The 16,319-nt window shown below is 38.2% G+C and overlaps 1 protein-coding gene across 13 annotated transcripts in view; it reads left to right on the plus strand.

Moving 5' to 3' along the window:
• The window catches only part of TJP1 (tight junction protein 1), a 272,656-nt gene that overhangs the window by 160,809 nt on the left and 95,528 nt on the right, over window positions 1-16,319 (plus strand). For all 13 annotated transcript variants that reach the window (XM_015141746.3, XM_028850676.2, XM_015141748.3 and 10 more), the window contains one exon: window positions 5,316-5,372. In XM_015141746.3, coding sequence (XP_014997232.2) covers window positions 5,316-5,372 — 57 coding nt within the window. The remainder of the gene's footprint in view (window positions 1-5,315; window positions 5,373-16,319) is intronic.

Consider the following 16,319-nt stretch of genomic DNA (forward strand, 5'->3'; position numbering starts at 1 on the left):
AGTTTAAAGTCATTGGCATTATATTATAAAGCCCATTGTGATCTGATACCCTTGCACCTTCTCTCCTTTCCCTCTCTCCCTGTTCCACAAATTGTACAACTTAGTCATTTCAAAGCCAGCATCATGTGTAGCAGCACACAATCTTGCTGACGTGCTGTTTCTTCTGAAACATCTTTCTCCACTCTTTTCGTGGACACCCTTCACGCTCGAACTCAAAACGGTCGCTGTTTCAGGGAATAGGTCTCTGAGCTTCACAGCAGACACAGTCCTTTTGCATCTTCCATAACAGCTCTTATCTATTTGGTGCAAAAGTTAATTTATTTTGCTGCAAAAAGCTCTTATCTTTTGATGCTATTTTAATGGCAAAAGCTGCAATTATTTTTGCACCAACTTAAATACCATTTATTTAGTGTTCTCAGCTGCTTCTTTGAGCCCCTAGGCAGGAAGAGGGATCTATTTTTGGCCTCCCCAACACTTACTGTATCTGATACATGTTTGTTGAATGAATGAATGAATGAATGATACATGGATTGTTTTTGAAATTACAGCCGTAAGGATAGTAAAATTTAACTGGCTGTGTATTTAGATAATGTTGAGTTCTTCATTTGGAGTATACTTTGTATCTTCTTTTGGATTTGTTCTTCCAGTTATAGGCTCATCCTGTCTTGTCAGTTCTTGTGCCCTCCTGTCTTTCCCCATTCAGTAATCAGTCCTAAAGGACAGTGAAACTGCCTAGAACTAGGATCTGAAGTTTTGGCAGGAAGCCCTTCAGAGTTGGTGATCTGAGTAGTGTCTTTGCCAGCTGGAGCTTAGAACAAAGAAACTAAACAAACTCTTGGCAGATTCTGAAATACAGCTTTTTGCTTCTTCAGAAATTGTGATTCTAGTCAGTTGATGCTTAGAAATGTGCACAGAACTCAGAATCCAGCAACCATGAATTGCAGTCACTTTTGATGCCTGCAGTGCTTCACTAATTACTGAATTTGTAGCTGTTCATTGGAATTATAGTCTAATAGAATTTTGGAGCTAGAAAAGTCTGTTCATTTGCGATAATTTCACCCATTTCCCTAATTGTATAGGTGAGGAAAATTAAGATCATGTTTCTAGTTGATGATACCTTTGGGCTCTGGTCTCCTTATGCTTGGTCTAGTTCATTTCCTGTTTACCAACATCTGTCTGAGTTATTAGGGAATGGCAGTGCTAGAATCATGCTTAGAGGAATAATACATTTTTCCCCTTGATCTCCTACAAGCCTAAATGTCTTGAGCCTGAGACTGGTAATTTACCGGAAGCTTTTTGTGCAAGTTACGCAATTATCTATCTCTTGTGTATTTTTGAAATGAGAAAATGACAAGCAAGTTTACGATAAGGATATTAAGTTTTAAAAATATTTTATAAGTAATAGATGAATGTGATTAAAAGTGCAAAGGGCTTCCAGTGAAAAAGTGCAAAGGGCTCCCAGTGAAAAGTGATACTCCTCCCACCTGGTTTTCCTTTCTCCACCCCAGAAGCCATGCGTTTCTTAGGTATTCTTCCAAAGGAACCTCCCCACCCCTTGCTTTTCTAAAGAATTAAAATTCTCAGTCGTTAGTGAACATTGTTTCTTTATGGAATGCTCATGAAAATAGTGGTTAATAAATTTACTGGTACTAAAAATGTCTTTTATCAATTTTAGCTTTGATTTCTGAGTGATTTACTAGAAGGATTTCTTAGTTTTTCCCCAGCATTTTATTATGGTCACTTTCAAACACATAGCAAGATTGAAAGAAGTCTACCATGGATACCTGAATCCCAACCACTAAGGTTCTACCATTATCATTTTACTGTATTTGCATTATTACATATTTATGTGTTTGTGCATCTGTCCATTCCTCAGTTCATTCAGAACTCCTCATCAGGACTGTCTGGTTATAGAAACAACCATGGATAGAATTTGCTGCTTTTGCCACAGAAGCAAATGAAAGGCTAGAGAATGGAGAGAAATGACATGGTCCATGATTTAAACTGGGAATATATTTTTCTGTTGTTTTTTAAAAAAGATAAGGAGTGGTAAAACATAGTAACTCACTTATATTATGGATTAAGTTGGTTTAGTGGCTGGTCAAGAGCCTAACCACTTCTTTTGATGTTTCATTCTCAATTACTTCTACATAGGTCTTCCTTCAGGTAAATCAAGCTATATTTGATGTTTAACAGAGAAGTTTGTTGAGATGTGTACTTTTCCAGTCCTCCAAAGAAAAACTATATTGATTTTGATATGGAATGGTGAGGACAATTATGTTTTAGTATTTTAGTCTTCTCCCTTGGACAAAGTAAGTTTCTGGAGACTGTACATTAAGACCTTAATGTGCCAGGAGTGGTGGCTCACGCCTGTAATCCCAGCACTTTGGGAGGCAGAGGCAGGCAGATCACGAGGTCAGGAGATGGAGACCATCCTGGCTAACACGGTGAAACCCCATCTCTACTAAAAATACAAAAAGATTAGCCAGGCATAGTGGCGGGCGCCTGTAGTCCTAGCTACTCGAGAGGCTGAGGCAGGAGAATGGCGTGAACCTGGGAGGCGGAGCTTGCAGTGAGCCACTGCCTTCCAGCCTGGACGACAGAGCGAGACTCCGTCTCAAAAATAAATAAATAAATAAGACCTTAATGTATAAATTGCTAACAGGAGAAGAAACATTTTTTATAATTAACAATAAGAACGTTAATCCTCTTAAACATTATTTGATTTTCCTAAAAGCCAAGTGAAAAACAGATACAGATGCTTCTCAACTCACTTAGAACAATGTCCTGATTAAACTCATCATAAGTTGAAAGTATTTTAAGTCAAAAATGCATTTAATACACCCAACGTACCCAATATCATAAGCTTAGCCCAGCCTACCTTAACCATGCTCAGAACGCTTACATTAGCGTATAGTTGTGCAAAGTTATCTAACACAAAAGCTTACTTTACAGTAAAGTGTTGAATATCTCATATAATTTCTTGAATACTGTAGTGGAAATGAAAAGCAATGGTTGTATGGGTACCATCGTCAAGTCAGAAAATCAAGCTGACCCATCCTAAGTCAGGACTGTCTGTATTTGAAATGTCGAATAGGAATGAGATTTGGTGAATATGGTTTGAAATACATTGCCAGTTTGTTCTGATGGGGAATGGAGAAAGGAAGATAAAACACCTGATAGAAAAATGTCACCCACAGTCCTTTTACTTTGAAGATGATAAACAGTGTTAACATTTTATCCTTTCAGCCTTTATTCCCTACTAATGTTTAAACAAAATTAGGATAACCATGTACACACTGTTTTACAACCTGCTCCCCCCTTTATGTTAAATAATTTTTCCCATTTGATTAACATCATCTTACAAAATGGAAAACTGTATTCATTAAGACCTTAGGATGATTAACTTTCTTACCATAGAGTGTGTTATCAAGGAGAGTTAAGTGCATGTTATCACATCACTTGCGGTTTGGACTGATAGGAAAAAGATTAAAAAGGCAGTAAAACAATGTCACTGGTTGATGAAATAGATCAAGAAAAGATGAGCTGAGAGCTATGCAGGCAGTTCTCATTCTTAATATCAGCTGAGATTGGACAAACTGGCAACTATTGCAGATACTTTTATCATGTATACGTTAGTGGGACTGTTGATGTTTAGCTGATTTACTCATACTATTGTTGCTTCTCATGGATGGAAGAATTTTTTTTTTAATGCGTTATCCCAGTCAATGTTTGTTTAAAAAAAACAAAAACAAAAAAAACAGCTTTGTTTCCCGTAGAGTTCTCATTAAAGGGAGGTTTTGCTGCACTGGAAGATTGAAACAAAACGCTGGTGAGGTTGGCAATCTATGGGAGTGAACAGAGAGATCCTTTCTCTCTCCTCTCATTCATCTGGCAGGATAGTTAATCTAGTCGCTTTGAATTTAGGGAAGCAGGCTTTCTTTGTAGGGACTTACTTTCTAAAATGGCATTCATCTTCAATTAAAGTCGCTGTGGGAAAGGAGAGATTGGGCCCATGGCACCTTGATAGGCGTATTCTCATGATGCTAATAACAGCAGTAAGAGAAGACAGACCTCACCTATGAAATAGGCATTATATGGTGTGACTAGTGGTCTGAGAGTGTCATGCTTAGCCTTCTCCCATTTTACTTTACCTTTTGATAACTCTGAAGAATCTTTTTAAAATTTACTTGTAAATACATTTTAGGAGTCCCAATTTCGTAAAATGGTAACGTTAAGAGAGACTGAAATATTTTAAGTCTCCAAGAGCAGTTAACCCCATTTAAAAGAAATTTATTTTGAATTCTTTACTGCTGATTCCTTAGATCAAGCTTGTCCAACCCGTGGTTCACAGGTCGCATGCGGCCCAACACAAATTCGTAAATTTTCCTAAAACTTTAGGAGATGGGTTTTTTTTGCGATTTTTTTTTTTTTTTTAAAGCTCATCAGCTTTCATTAGTGTTAGTGTATTTTATGTGTGGCCCAAGACAATTCTTCTTCTTTCAGTGTGGCCCAGGGAAGCCAAAAGATTGGACAGCCCTGCCTTAGATAATAATTTATTTTCCTCTCTAGTGAGAGGCTCATGACAAGAGGTAAAACTGAAGTACACTATAATTTGGGTGGGACCTGTATTGGAGCTCATATCGCTTTTATTTTATAATGATGCTTGGGGGAGTTTGGGAGATTGTTGTTTTTTGTTTTTGTTTCTTGTGTGTGTCTGCGTGTGTGATACATACACTAGAAAAGCTGTTCTTTTTCTTTTGGTTATAAGTGAAGCTTGAGAAGGTAATTCTGTAGCAAAACTGAAACTAGGTAGAACAGTCATGTTTGTGACCTTAAAGCCGCCATTTGCCAAACCTAGCAGTGGTTTTATCTGTTTTCCTGTAACATGTATATTTATAATTACTGTGTTCAGAGGCATTTCTCTTCCTTTGTAAAACATGAGATGCTTTTAAATGTTTACATGCCGTTAGATATTTTAAGATAATACCGCTCCAGTTTTTACTCTTTTCTATCGAATATTAAGTACAAAGGTGCAGAGTTAGCTTGAATACTGATTTCAGCTTGCATGAAATGAATATAGAGCAGCTGTCCAAATTAAGTTAAAAACAAAGGAAGTTCCTGTGTGTCGTTTCCTGTCTCTTAAAAGCAAACAAAAAACTTTCCATAATTATTAAGGTCCTTTCAGGGTATCTCTAATATTAACAGTGTGAATTTTGGTATTTCAATATGCTGAATTGTTGGATGTTCTTGCTCACCTTATTAAGGACATTTTCTTAAAAGGTAAATGATTTATTTTTCTTTTCCTTTATCAGAGCACAGCAATGGAGGAAACAGCTATATGGGAACAACATACAGTGACGCTTCACAGGGTAAGTTTGTGTTGCAGTAAATAATCTGTGTATAACTCAGGATACTGGCAGCTTGGAAAACAATGGAGGAAAGCCAGATGTCAGGAAGCCAGAGGAAGGAGGAAACTTTTTCTATATTCTTTTGTTTAAAATTAGAGTTAAAATAATTTTTTATTAAGGTCAAAAGTGAGCATGATTACTTTTTCATATATCCTTTTGAGTATTTGCTGCTTTTATTCCTGACTTAAAAAGTAAGTGATATGCTTTTTAAGTTTTTGAGTGATCAGATAAAAGACTCTGTATATTAGTATAAATTATTATAAACTGCTTCAACCGGCCGGGCGCGGTGGCTCAAGCCTGTAATCCCAGCACTTTGGGAGGCCGAGACGGGCGGATCACGAGGTCAGGAGTTCGAGACCATCCTGGCTAACACGGTGAAACCCCGTCTCTACTAAAAAATACAAAAAATTAGCCGGGGAGGTGGTGGGTGCCTGTAGTCCCGGCTACTCGGGAGGCTGAGGCAGGAGAATGGCGTAAAAACCCGGGAGGCGGAGCTTGCAGTGAGCTGAGATCCGGCCACTGCACTCCAGCCTGGGCGACAGAGCGAGACTCCGTCTCCAAAAAAAAAAAAAAAAAAAAAAAAACTGCTTCAACCTTTCTGAGTATATATGCATGCATTGTGGGAGTGAAGTTAGAAATTAAACCGGTTGTATGCATAATAAAATCCTAAAAGATACTTAATTGATTTCAACCATGTTGACCCAAGCTGTTGCTTAAACAATTGCAGACGCGAGAAGAGAGATGAGTAGTAGTGAGAGATGAGGTCTTACTTGGTGGGACTAAGAACTTTGTCTGAAGTGAGGCTGCTATCAATTTGAATTCTAGTTCTTCCTTTCTCTTGCTTTAGAAATGGGGAAGTGATTCAGTCACCTTCGAAAGCCTTGATTTTCCCAAGTTTAAAATGGAACAAATTGACACCAGTTCATGCTTTACCAATTTGTAAAGTTAAGTGCCTCTCAAAATTCTCTTTCCTCTCTTTGAAGAGAGCTGAATCTACTGATTACTCCCTTTCTTAGAGAATGTATGGAAAGAGAGAATATTTAAATATTGACCTTGCACTTTACACTTACTATTTCTGCCAGCTGTATCCATTAGTAGGAAGATGGAAAGGGAAAAGAGTCATGTTCCTGGACTCTGCCCCTGATTATCTCACGAATGTTTGGATCTGCACATAGTAGATAATGGGTAAATTAATTATTAAAAAATAGTGGTTTTTGGCCAGGTGAGGTGGTTCACGTCTGTAATCCCAGCACTTTGGGAGGCCGAGTCAGATAGATCACGAGGTCAGGAGATCGAGACCATCCTGGATAACACAGTGAAACCCTGTCTCTACTAAAAATACAAAAAAATTAGCCAGGCATAGTGGCGGGTGCCTGTAGTCCCAGCTACTCGGGAGGCTAAGGCAGGAGAATGGCGTGAACCTGGGAGGCGGAGTTTGCAGTGAGCTGAGATCGTGCCACTGCACTCCAGCCTTGGCGACAGAGCAAGATTCCCTCTCAAAAAACTTTATAGTCAACTTTGTAATGTTTCATTATTAAATGGTGAAGAAAATCATTAAATAATACTAACCTTAACTTTCATAAACCTGCAATATGGCCTCCCTTTGTTTGAAATGTATTGATAGGCAGCATATTTAAATCAGATACATACGATTAAACATATAAAATAACTTCTTACCTTATGACTGGTGGTGATGTCAATGATTTGCTATTATTTTTATCACATTACGTTTGTTTTTATTAAGACTTTCATTGTTTTTATTGGTATAATTTACATATAGTAAAATTGACCCTTAGTGTACAGTTCTGAGTTTTGACAAGCGTACACAGTCATGTAACCACCACAATTAAAATACAAGACAACTTCAATACAAAAACTTTCCCTTACACCTATTTTTAATCATCCCTGTGCCCTCACCTCCACTTAACCAATGATATGGTTTCTTTTTGTACTTTTTTGCCTTTTCTAGAATGTCATATAAATGGACTCATATAACATGTAGCCTTTTGAGACTGACTTCTTACACGTAGCCTAATGTATTTGGGATTTCTCCATGATGTTATTCTATCAGTAGTTTCTCTTATTGCAGAGTAGTATTTCATTGTATGAATGTATAATTGTGTGTCCATTCTCCAGCTGTGGTATATTTGGGTTTTACAGTTTCCATTGATTATGAACAAACCTCCTTTAGTGTACAGATTTTTGTATGAACATAACTTTTTATTTCTTTTGGGTAAATACTTAGGAAAAGACTTGGCTGTGGGTCCCATGGTAACAAGTTTTAAAGAAATGGTCAAACTCTCTATACCATCTAACACCGCCACTGGCAGTGTATAAGAGCTCCAGTTGTTCTGTGTCCTCATCAGCACTTGATACGGGTTGAGCATCCCAAATCTGAAATCTAAAATGCGAAATTCACAACTTTTTGGTGATGACGTCTTGTTTAAAAGAAATGCTCGTTGGAACATTCTGAATTTTGGATTTTCAGATTATGAATGCCAAACTGGTAAGTGTAATGCAAGTATTCCCAAATCCAAAACATTTGAAATCTGAAACACTTCTGGTCCCAAGCATTTCAGGTAAAGGATACTCAATCCGTATTGTGAGATTTGAAAAGAAAAAAAAAAAAAAAAAAAAAAAAGGCTGCGCACGGTGGCTCACGCCTGTAATCCCAGCAATTTGGGAGGCAGAGGCTGGTGGGTTACCTGAGGCCAGGAGTTCGAGACCAGCCTGGCCAATATGGTGAAACCTCATCTCTACTAAAAATACAAAAATTAGCCAGACATGATGGCCCACGCCTGTAGTCCCAGCTACTTGGGAGGCTGAGGCAGGAGAATTGCTTGAACCTAGGAGACAGAGGTTGCAATGAGCCGAGGTTGCGCCATTGCACTCCATCCTGGGCAACAGAGCAAGACAAACTGCCATTCAATATGTACCTAGTGGTATCACATGTGGTTTTAGTCTGCTTATCTCTAAAGACTCATGATCTCTTGATGTGCTCATTTGTTACCCATATATCTTTGGTAAAATGTATTCAAATCTTTTGCCCATTTTTAATTGGGCTTTTCTTATTGAGGTTTTATAACCTTGTGGCAAAATACAACATAGACTTCACGTATTCCAGTCTGTTGCCTATTTTTAAGCCCTATGTTGCTTGTTTTTTAGTTGTTGAGTTGCAGTAGTCTTTATATATTTTGGATATTAGCCAGTTATTAAATATATGATTTGTAAATATTTTTTTCCTTTCCATGGATTGCCTTTTTACTCTGTGATTGTTCTTTTTGGTACACAGAAGTTACTGAGTTTTGAGAGGTTTTTTTTTGGTTTTTGATTTATTCATTTATTTATTTATTTACGTATTCAGGATACAGGTTCTTTATCAGGTATTATTTTGTAAATATTTTTTTCCCATTCTGTGATTTGCCTTTTCTTTCTCATAATGACAGTATCTTTTGCAGTACATGCTTTAAGTTTTGATAAAGCTCTGGCCAGGTATAGGGGCTCATGCCTGTAATCCCAGCACTTTGGGAGGCCGAGTCAGGCGAATCACTTGAGGCCAGGAATTTGAGACCAGCCTGGCCAACATGGTGAAAGCCCATCTCTACTAAAAATACAAAAATTAGCTAGGAATGTTGGCATGTGCCTATAGTCCCAGGTACTCGGGAGGCTGAGGCAGGAGAATCGCTTGATCCCAGGAGGCAGAGGTTGCAGTGACCTGAGATCATGCCACTGCACTTCAGCCTGGGTGACAGAGTAAGACTCCGTCTCAAAAGGAAAGATAGAAAAATTTTTGATAAAGTCCAGTTTGTTAATTTTTGCTTTTATCAATCATGCTTTTGGTTTTGTATCTCAGAAATCTTTGCCAAACCCAAAATCAAAAAGTTTTTCCTCTGTTTTCCTTTAAAAGTTTTATTTCTGTTAATTCTGTTTGTGCCATGAGATACGGGCAGAGAGTTTTTTTTTGTTCATATAGATGTCCAGTATTTATTTTGAAGAAGCATTTTGTTTGAAAGGTTACACTTTGGCTGTTTAGTTGCCTCTCTCCCTTTGTCAAAAATAAATTGACCATGTATTTCTGGACTCCCTTGTCTGGTCCGTTGATCTGTGTGTCTGCCTTTTTTACCACCTACTTCTGTATCTATTACTGTAGCTTTATATTAAATGTGGAAATCAGGTAGGGCAAATCCTTCAAATACTTTAAAAAATTATTTTGGCTATTCTAGCTCCTTTGCCTTTCTGTTTAAATTTTAGAATAATTTTGTCAACTTTTATCTTCCTTCCATCAAAGAAAATAAAACCTGCTGGGATTTATTGGGATTGCATTTGAATCTACAAATCATGGGAGAGAATTAACATTTTAACAATATTGAATATTCCAAACTCTGAATATAATGTTATCTCCTCATTGTTTTATTTCTTTAATGTATTGTAGTTTTTGGCAAATAGATCCTGCACACATTTTGTTAGGTTTATAGTTAAATATGTCATGTTTCTTGGTGCTATTGTAAATAGTTTTTTTTTTTTTTTACTTCAATATTTGATTGTTCCCTGTTACTGTGTAGAAATGCAGTTTGTTTGTTTGTTTTTTAATAGCAACCTTGCAGTCTTAAAATTACTAGTTGTAGGAACTTTCTTGTGTAGATTCCTTGGTGTTTTCCTATGTGTAGGCAGTCATGTCATCTGTGTATAGAGGCAGTTTTTTCCCTCCTTTTGAATGCTCTTTATTTCTTTTTCTTGTCTTCTTGCACTAGTTTGAACTTTCAGGATGTTGTTAATTAGGAATGGTGAGTAGGCATACTTACCTTACTCCTAATACTGGGTAAAAGCTGTCTTTCATCAGTAAGTGTTTTTTTGGTTGATGCCTTTTGTCAGGTTAAGGAAGTTCCCTTGTATTTTTGTTTTGCCATTTGTTAGATTGAGCAAGTTCCCTGTATCTGGTGCTAGAGTTTTCTTTGTGGGAAGGGTTTTCATTACAAATCCAGTTTCTTTAACTTTGTATATAAATATTCAGGTTATGTGTTTCTTCCTTGTTACAGTTTTGTTTTGTGTTTTGGTAGGTTGTATCTTTTTTTTTTTTTTTTTTTTTGAGACAGTCTTGCTGTATCACCCAAGCTGGAATGCAGTGGTATGATCTCGGCTCACTGCAGCCTCTGGGGTTGAAGCGCTTTTCCTGCCTCAGCCTCTCGAGTAGCTAGGACTATAAGCATGCGCCACCAGACCTGGCTAGTTTTTGTGTTTTTAGTAGAGCTGGTGTTTCACCAGGTTGGCTGGGCTGGTCTTGAACTCCTGTCCTCAGGCAGTCCTTCCACCTCAGCCTCCCAAAGTGTTGGGATTACAGGTGCGAGCCACAGTGCCTGACCAGTAGTATCTTTCAAAATATTTGTCTTTATCATGTAAGTTGTTAAAATTACGAGCATAACATTGTTCATACTATTCCCTTATTTTTAATTTTGGATTTTGGATGGTTCTGTAAGGCTGTTTTGTTTTGTTTCATTATTTATATTGGTAATTTGTGTCTTATTTCTTCGTCAGTCTGGCTAGAGGTTTGACAGTTTTATTGATCTTTTCAAAATACCTGCTTTCGTTTTCATTGATACTCTTTATTCTGTTTTCTGTTTCATTGATTTCTGCTCTTATTTTAATATTTTCACCCTTTTGTTTACCTTGAGTTTCAATTAAGTTCTTTTGATAGTTTTTTGTTTACTAGAAGTGAGATTATTCATTAGAGACCACAGGTGCAGTTTGCTATTACCACATTATATCTTTTCCCTACTACCTTTTCAGTTTTTTCAATAAGCAAAATAACATAAGACACCTTTAAATTAGCTGAAGTATGTCTTCCCTTTGTATGCTCTTGCTTGGTTTTGTTAGGAATTCATGTGTAGGAAAATAATGTATTTACCACAAGCCTGTGTCTCATTAGCTCAGGGAAAGTGAGAAAGATCCTGAATATTAAGAAAACAGAATCTGATTTTTCTGACCTTGTTAAAAAGTGTCATACCAATTCATCGTGGTAGGTAATGGCTCAGGCAAGTCTGTTATGATAATGCCTGCTTTAGATGATTAGTGCAGCTTCCATTTTGTACCTGGCTTCTTTCTGTGCCTCAATTTTTTTTTTTTTTGCCATGAGAGGGCAGCCCAGAAAATGTCATCAGAAGATACATAGAGATAAGAGAGGTGTATAACTAACAATTCTTTGGTTGTTAAATATACTGACTGTTGCACTAGGAAAATAGCTGAGTTTCCTCTGAGCCTTATCACAGAGAGACTATGACAAAATCAAAGTCCTCACCAGCCATCCCTCCAGGAATGGTTTTTTGGTTGTTTTTTGTTTGTTTTTGTGTTTTTTGAATTAAAAAAAAAATAGATTTTCAGTGCAAGTAGTAATAAAAAGTCTCCACTCAAAGAAAAGCCCAGGACCTGATGGCTTCACTGCTGAATTCTACCAAACATTTAAAGAAGAATTATATCACTCCTACTCAAACTATTCCAAAAAGCTAAGAAGAGAATACTTCCAAATTCATTCTACGAGGCCAGTATTTCCCTGGTACCAAAACCAGACAAAGACACAACAAAAAAAGAAAACTACAGGCCAGTATCTTTGAACAGAGATGCAAAATCCTCAAACCAAATTCAACTACGTATTTAAAAGATCATTCATTGTAATCAAGTGGGATTCATCCCAGGGATGCAAGGATGGTTCAGCATACTCTGATATGGTTTGTGTTTGTGTCCCTGCCCAAATCTTATGTTGATTTGTAATCCCCATTGTTTGAGGAGGGGCCTGGTGGAAGGTGATTGGATCATAGGAGTGGAGTTCTCATGAATGGTTTAGCACCACCTCCCCTTGCTACTGTATAGTGAGTGAGTTCTCATGAGATCTGGTTCTTTAAACCTCCCTGCTCTCGTCTCTCTCCTACTCTGGCCATGTGATCTGTGTGTTCCCCTCTTGCCTTCTGCCCTGATTATACATTTCCTGAGGCCTCCCCAGAAGCAAAGCAGATGCTGTCATGCTTGCTGTACAGCCTGCAGAATAGTGACCCAGTGAAACCTCTTTTTTTAAGTAAATTGCCCGGTCTCAGGTATTTCTTTATAGCAGTGAGAGAACCACCTAATACATATTCAGATCTGTAAATTCGATACATCACATCAAAAGAATGAAGGACATAAAACGTGTGTCCATTTCTATAGATGCCAAAAAAGTATTCAGTAAAATTCAGCATCCCTTCATGATAAAAACTCAACTGGATGTAGAAGGAACATGCCTCAACATAATAAAAGCCACAGACAGATAAACCCACAGCTAGTATCATGGGGGGGAAATCTGAAACCTTTCCTGTATGTAAGATCTGGAAGAAGGCAAAGATACCCACTTTCACCACCTTTCTTCAGTGTGGTGCTGGAAGTCCTAGCCAGAGCAATTAAACAGGAGAAGAAAAGAAAAGGCATCCAAATTGGAAAGAAAAAAGTTAGATTACTCTTGTTTGCAGACAATAGTATCTCAAATTTAGAAACACCTAAGGACTCTACCAGAAAACTGTTAGAACTGAGGTTTAGTAAAATTGCAGGATACAGAATCAGCATATAAAAATCAGCAGCATTTCTGTATGCCAAGAGCAAACAATCTGGAAAATAAACCAATAAAATAATCTTATTTACAGTAGCTACAAATAAAATACGTAGGAATAAACTTACCCAAAGAAGCAAAAAATTTCTACCGTGAAAACTATAAAAGACTGATGAAAGATATTGAAGAGGACACCAAAAAGTGGAAAGATACTCCATGGTCATGGATTCAGTATTGTTGGAATCAGTGTTTTAAAATGGCCACACTACCCGAAGGAATTTACAGATTCATTGCAACCCTTGTCAAAATACCAATGACGTTCTTCACAGAAGAATGTTTTGGGATTGGAAAAACAGTCCTAAAATTTCTGTGGAACCACAAAGACCCAGAGTAGGCAAAGCAATCCTGGGCAAAAAGAACAAAACTGAAGAAATCACATTACATACATTATGTGACTTCAAATTATACTCCAGAGCTATAGCATGGTGCTGGCACAAAAACAGACACAGACCAATGGAACAGAATAGAGAGCCCAGAAAAAAATCCACACATTTACAGCCAACTCATTTTCAACAAAGTCACCAAGAACATTGGGGAAAGGACAGTCTGCAATAAATGGTGCTGGGAAAATTGGACATCCACATGTAGAAGAATGAAACTGGACCCCTATCTCTTGCTATATACTAAAACAAATCAAAATGGATTAAACACCTGAAGTTATGAAACTACTAGAAGAAACATTGGGAAATACTGAATGTCATTGGTCTGGGCTAAGGTTTCTTGAGTAAGACTTCCAAAGAACAGGCAACCACAACAAAATGGACAGTGGGATCACGTCACGCTCAAAGCTGCTGCACAATAAACACTCAACAAAATGAAGCAACAACCCACAGAATGAGAGCAAATATTTGCATACTCCCCAGCTGGCAAGAGATAATAACCAGAATATATAAGGAGCTAAAACAATAGGAAAAAGAAATCCCATTTTAAAATGGGCAAAAGATCTGAAGCCCAAGAGCTGAATAGATGTTTCTCAAAAGAAGACATATGGATAAATGGTCAACAGGTATATGAAAAAATGGTCCACATCGCTAATCAGAGAAATACTCATCAAAACTATAATGAAATATTTCATCTCAGTTAAAATGGCTTTTATCAAAAACACAGGCAATAACAAATGCTAGTGAGCATGCAGAAAAAAGAGAACTCTTATATGTTGTTGATAGGAATGTAAACCAGTACAGTCACTATGAAGAATAGTATGGAGGCCGGGCGTGGTGGCTCACGCCTGTAATCCCAGCACTTTGGGAGGCCGAGGTGGGCGGATCACGAAGTCAGGAGATCGAGACCATCCTGGCTAACACGGTGAAACCTCATCTCTACTAAAAATACAAAATAAAAAAAATTTTTTACACAAAAAAATGGGGTGGGCGTGGTGGCGGGCACCTACTAGTCCCAGCTACTCCGGGAGGCTGAGGAAGGAGAATGGCGTGAACCTGGGAGGCGGAGCTTGGAGTGATCCTAGATTGCTCCACTGCACTCCATCCTGGGCAACAGTGCCAGATTCTGTCTCAAAAAAAGAAAAACAAAAATATTATGGAGGCTCCTCAAAAACTAAAAATAGAGCAACCATATGATCCAGCAATTCCACTGCCGAGTATATATCCCAAAGAAAGGCCTGGGTGCGGTGGCTCATGCCTGTAATCCCAGCACTTTGGGAGGACAAGGTGAGCAGTTCACCTGAAGTCAAGAGTTCAAGATCAGCCTGACCAAAATAGAGAAACCCTGTCTCTACTAAAATCCAAAATATTAGCCAGATATGGTGGTGTGCACTTGTAGTCCCAGCTACTCAGGAGGCTGAGGCATGGGAATTGCTTGAACCCGGGAGGCAGAGATGGCAGTGAGCCAAAATCACACCATTGCACTCCAGCCTGGCAACAGAGTGAGACTCTGTCTCAAAAAAAGAAATAAAAAGAAATCAATATATCAAAGGGATAACTGCACTCACATGTTTATTCCAGCATTATTCATGATAGCCAAGTTATGGAATCAACATAAGTTTCTCATCAGTTGATGAAGGGATAAAGAAAATGTAAATATGCTCTATGGAATATTACTCAACCATAGAAAAGAATGAAATCGTATCATTTGCAACAACATGAATGGGACTGGAGGACATTACGTTAAGTGAAATAAGCCAGGCACAGAAAGACAAGTGCCACATCTTCTCACTCATGTGGGAACTAAAAAAAAGAAAAAAGAAAAAATGAACTCACGGAGACAGAGAGTAGAATGATGGTTACCAGAGACTGGAAGGGATGGTGGGGAATTGGGGATAGAGAAGACTTGGTTAATGGGTGCAAAACTACAGTTAGAAGGAGTAAGATATAGGCCGGGCGCGATGGCTCACGCCTGTAATCCCAGCACTTTGGTAGACTGAGGCGGGTGGATCACGAGGTCAGGAGGTCGAGACCATCCTGGCTAACACAGGTAAAACCCTGTCTCTATTAAAAATATAAAAAATTAGCCAGGCGTGGTGTCGGGCGCCTGTAGTCCCAGCTACTCGGGAGGCTGAGGCAGGAGAATGGCGTGAACCTGGGAGGCAGAGCTTGCAGTGAGCCGAGACCACACCACTGCACTCCAGCCTGGGTGACAGAGCAAGACTCTGTCTCAAAAAAAAAAAAAAAAGGAGTAAGATATAGTGTTTAGTAGCACAATAGGGCAACTATCATTAATTTTTTATATATTTCACAGTAACTAAAAGAGTGGAATTGGAATGTTCGTGACAACAAAGAAATGATAAATGCTTGAGGTTCTGGATATCCGAGTTACCCTGATTTGATCGTTACACATTATACTTGTATCAGAATGTGTGACGTGGATCCCATAACAACTATTATTTACTATAATAATTAAAAATAAAAATATGTTTTAAATCTTTGGACAATGAAAGAGTCTTGCCAGTGCGAGCTGAGAGAGTTATGTCAAAGCATGATAACTTAATTGACTTCATTCTCTGAGGCTACAGAACGATACTTTCAACTGTGTCCGTCTTTTGGTGTTCTAAGATGGTGCCAAATAAAATTTAGACTGTCTAGAGCAGGGTCAGCAAAGTATTTATTTAAAGAGCCAAATAGTAAATAAGTATTTTAGGCTTTGCAGACCATAAGTCTCTGTCAAAAGTACTCAGCCCTGCAGCCGTATTGTAGAAGCAACCATAGACAACAGGCAAACGAATGAATGTGGCTGTGTTCCAACTGTGGGCCATAGTGTACTGACCACTGATTAGAGCAGTGGCCCTCCGGTTTTATTGTAAAGAGGGATCAACTGCGCAGTCCCTA

This window comes from Macaca mulatta, chromosome 7 (genome assembly GCF_049350105.2).
Source record: "Macaca mulatta isolate MMU2019108-1 chromosome 7, T2T-MMU8v2.0, whole genome shotgun sequence".
Lineage (NCBI taxonomy): Eukaryota > Metazoa > Chordata > Mammalia > Primates > Cercopithecidae > Macaca > Macaca mulatta.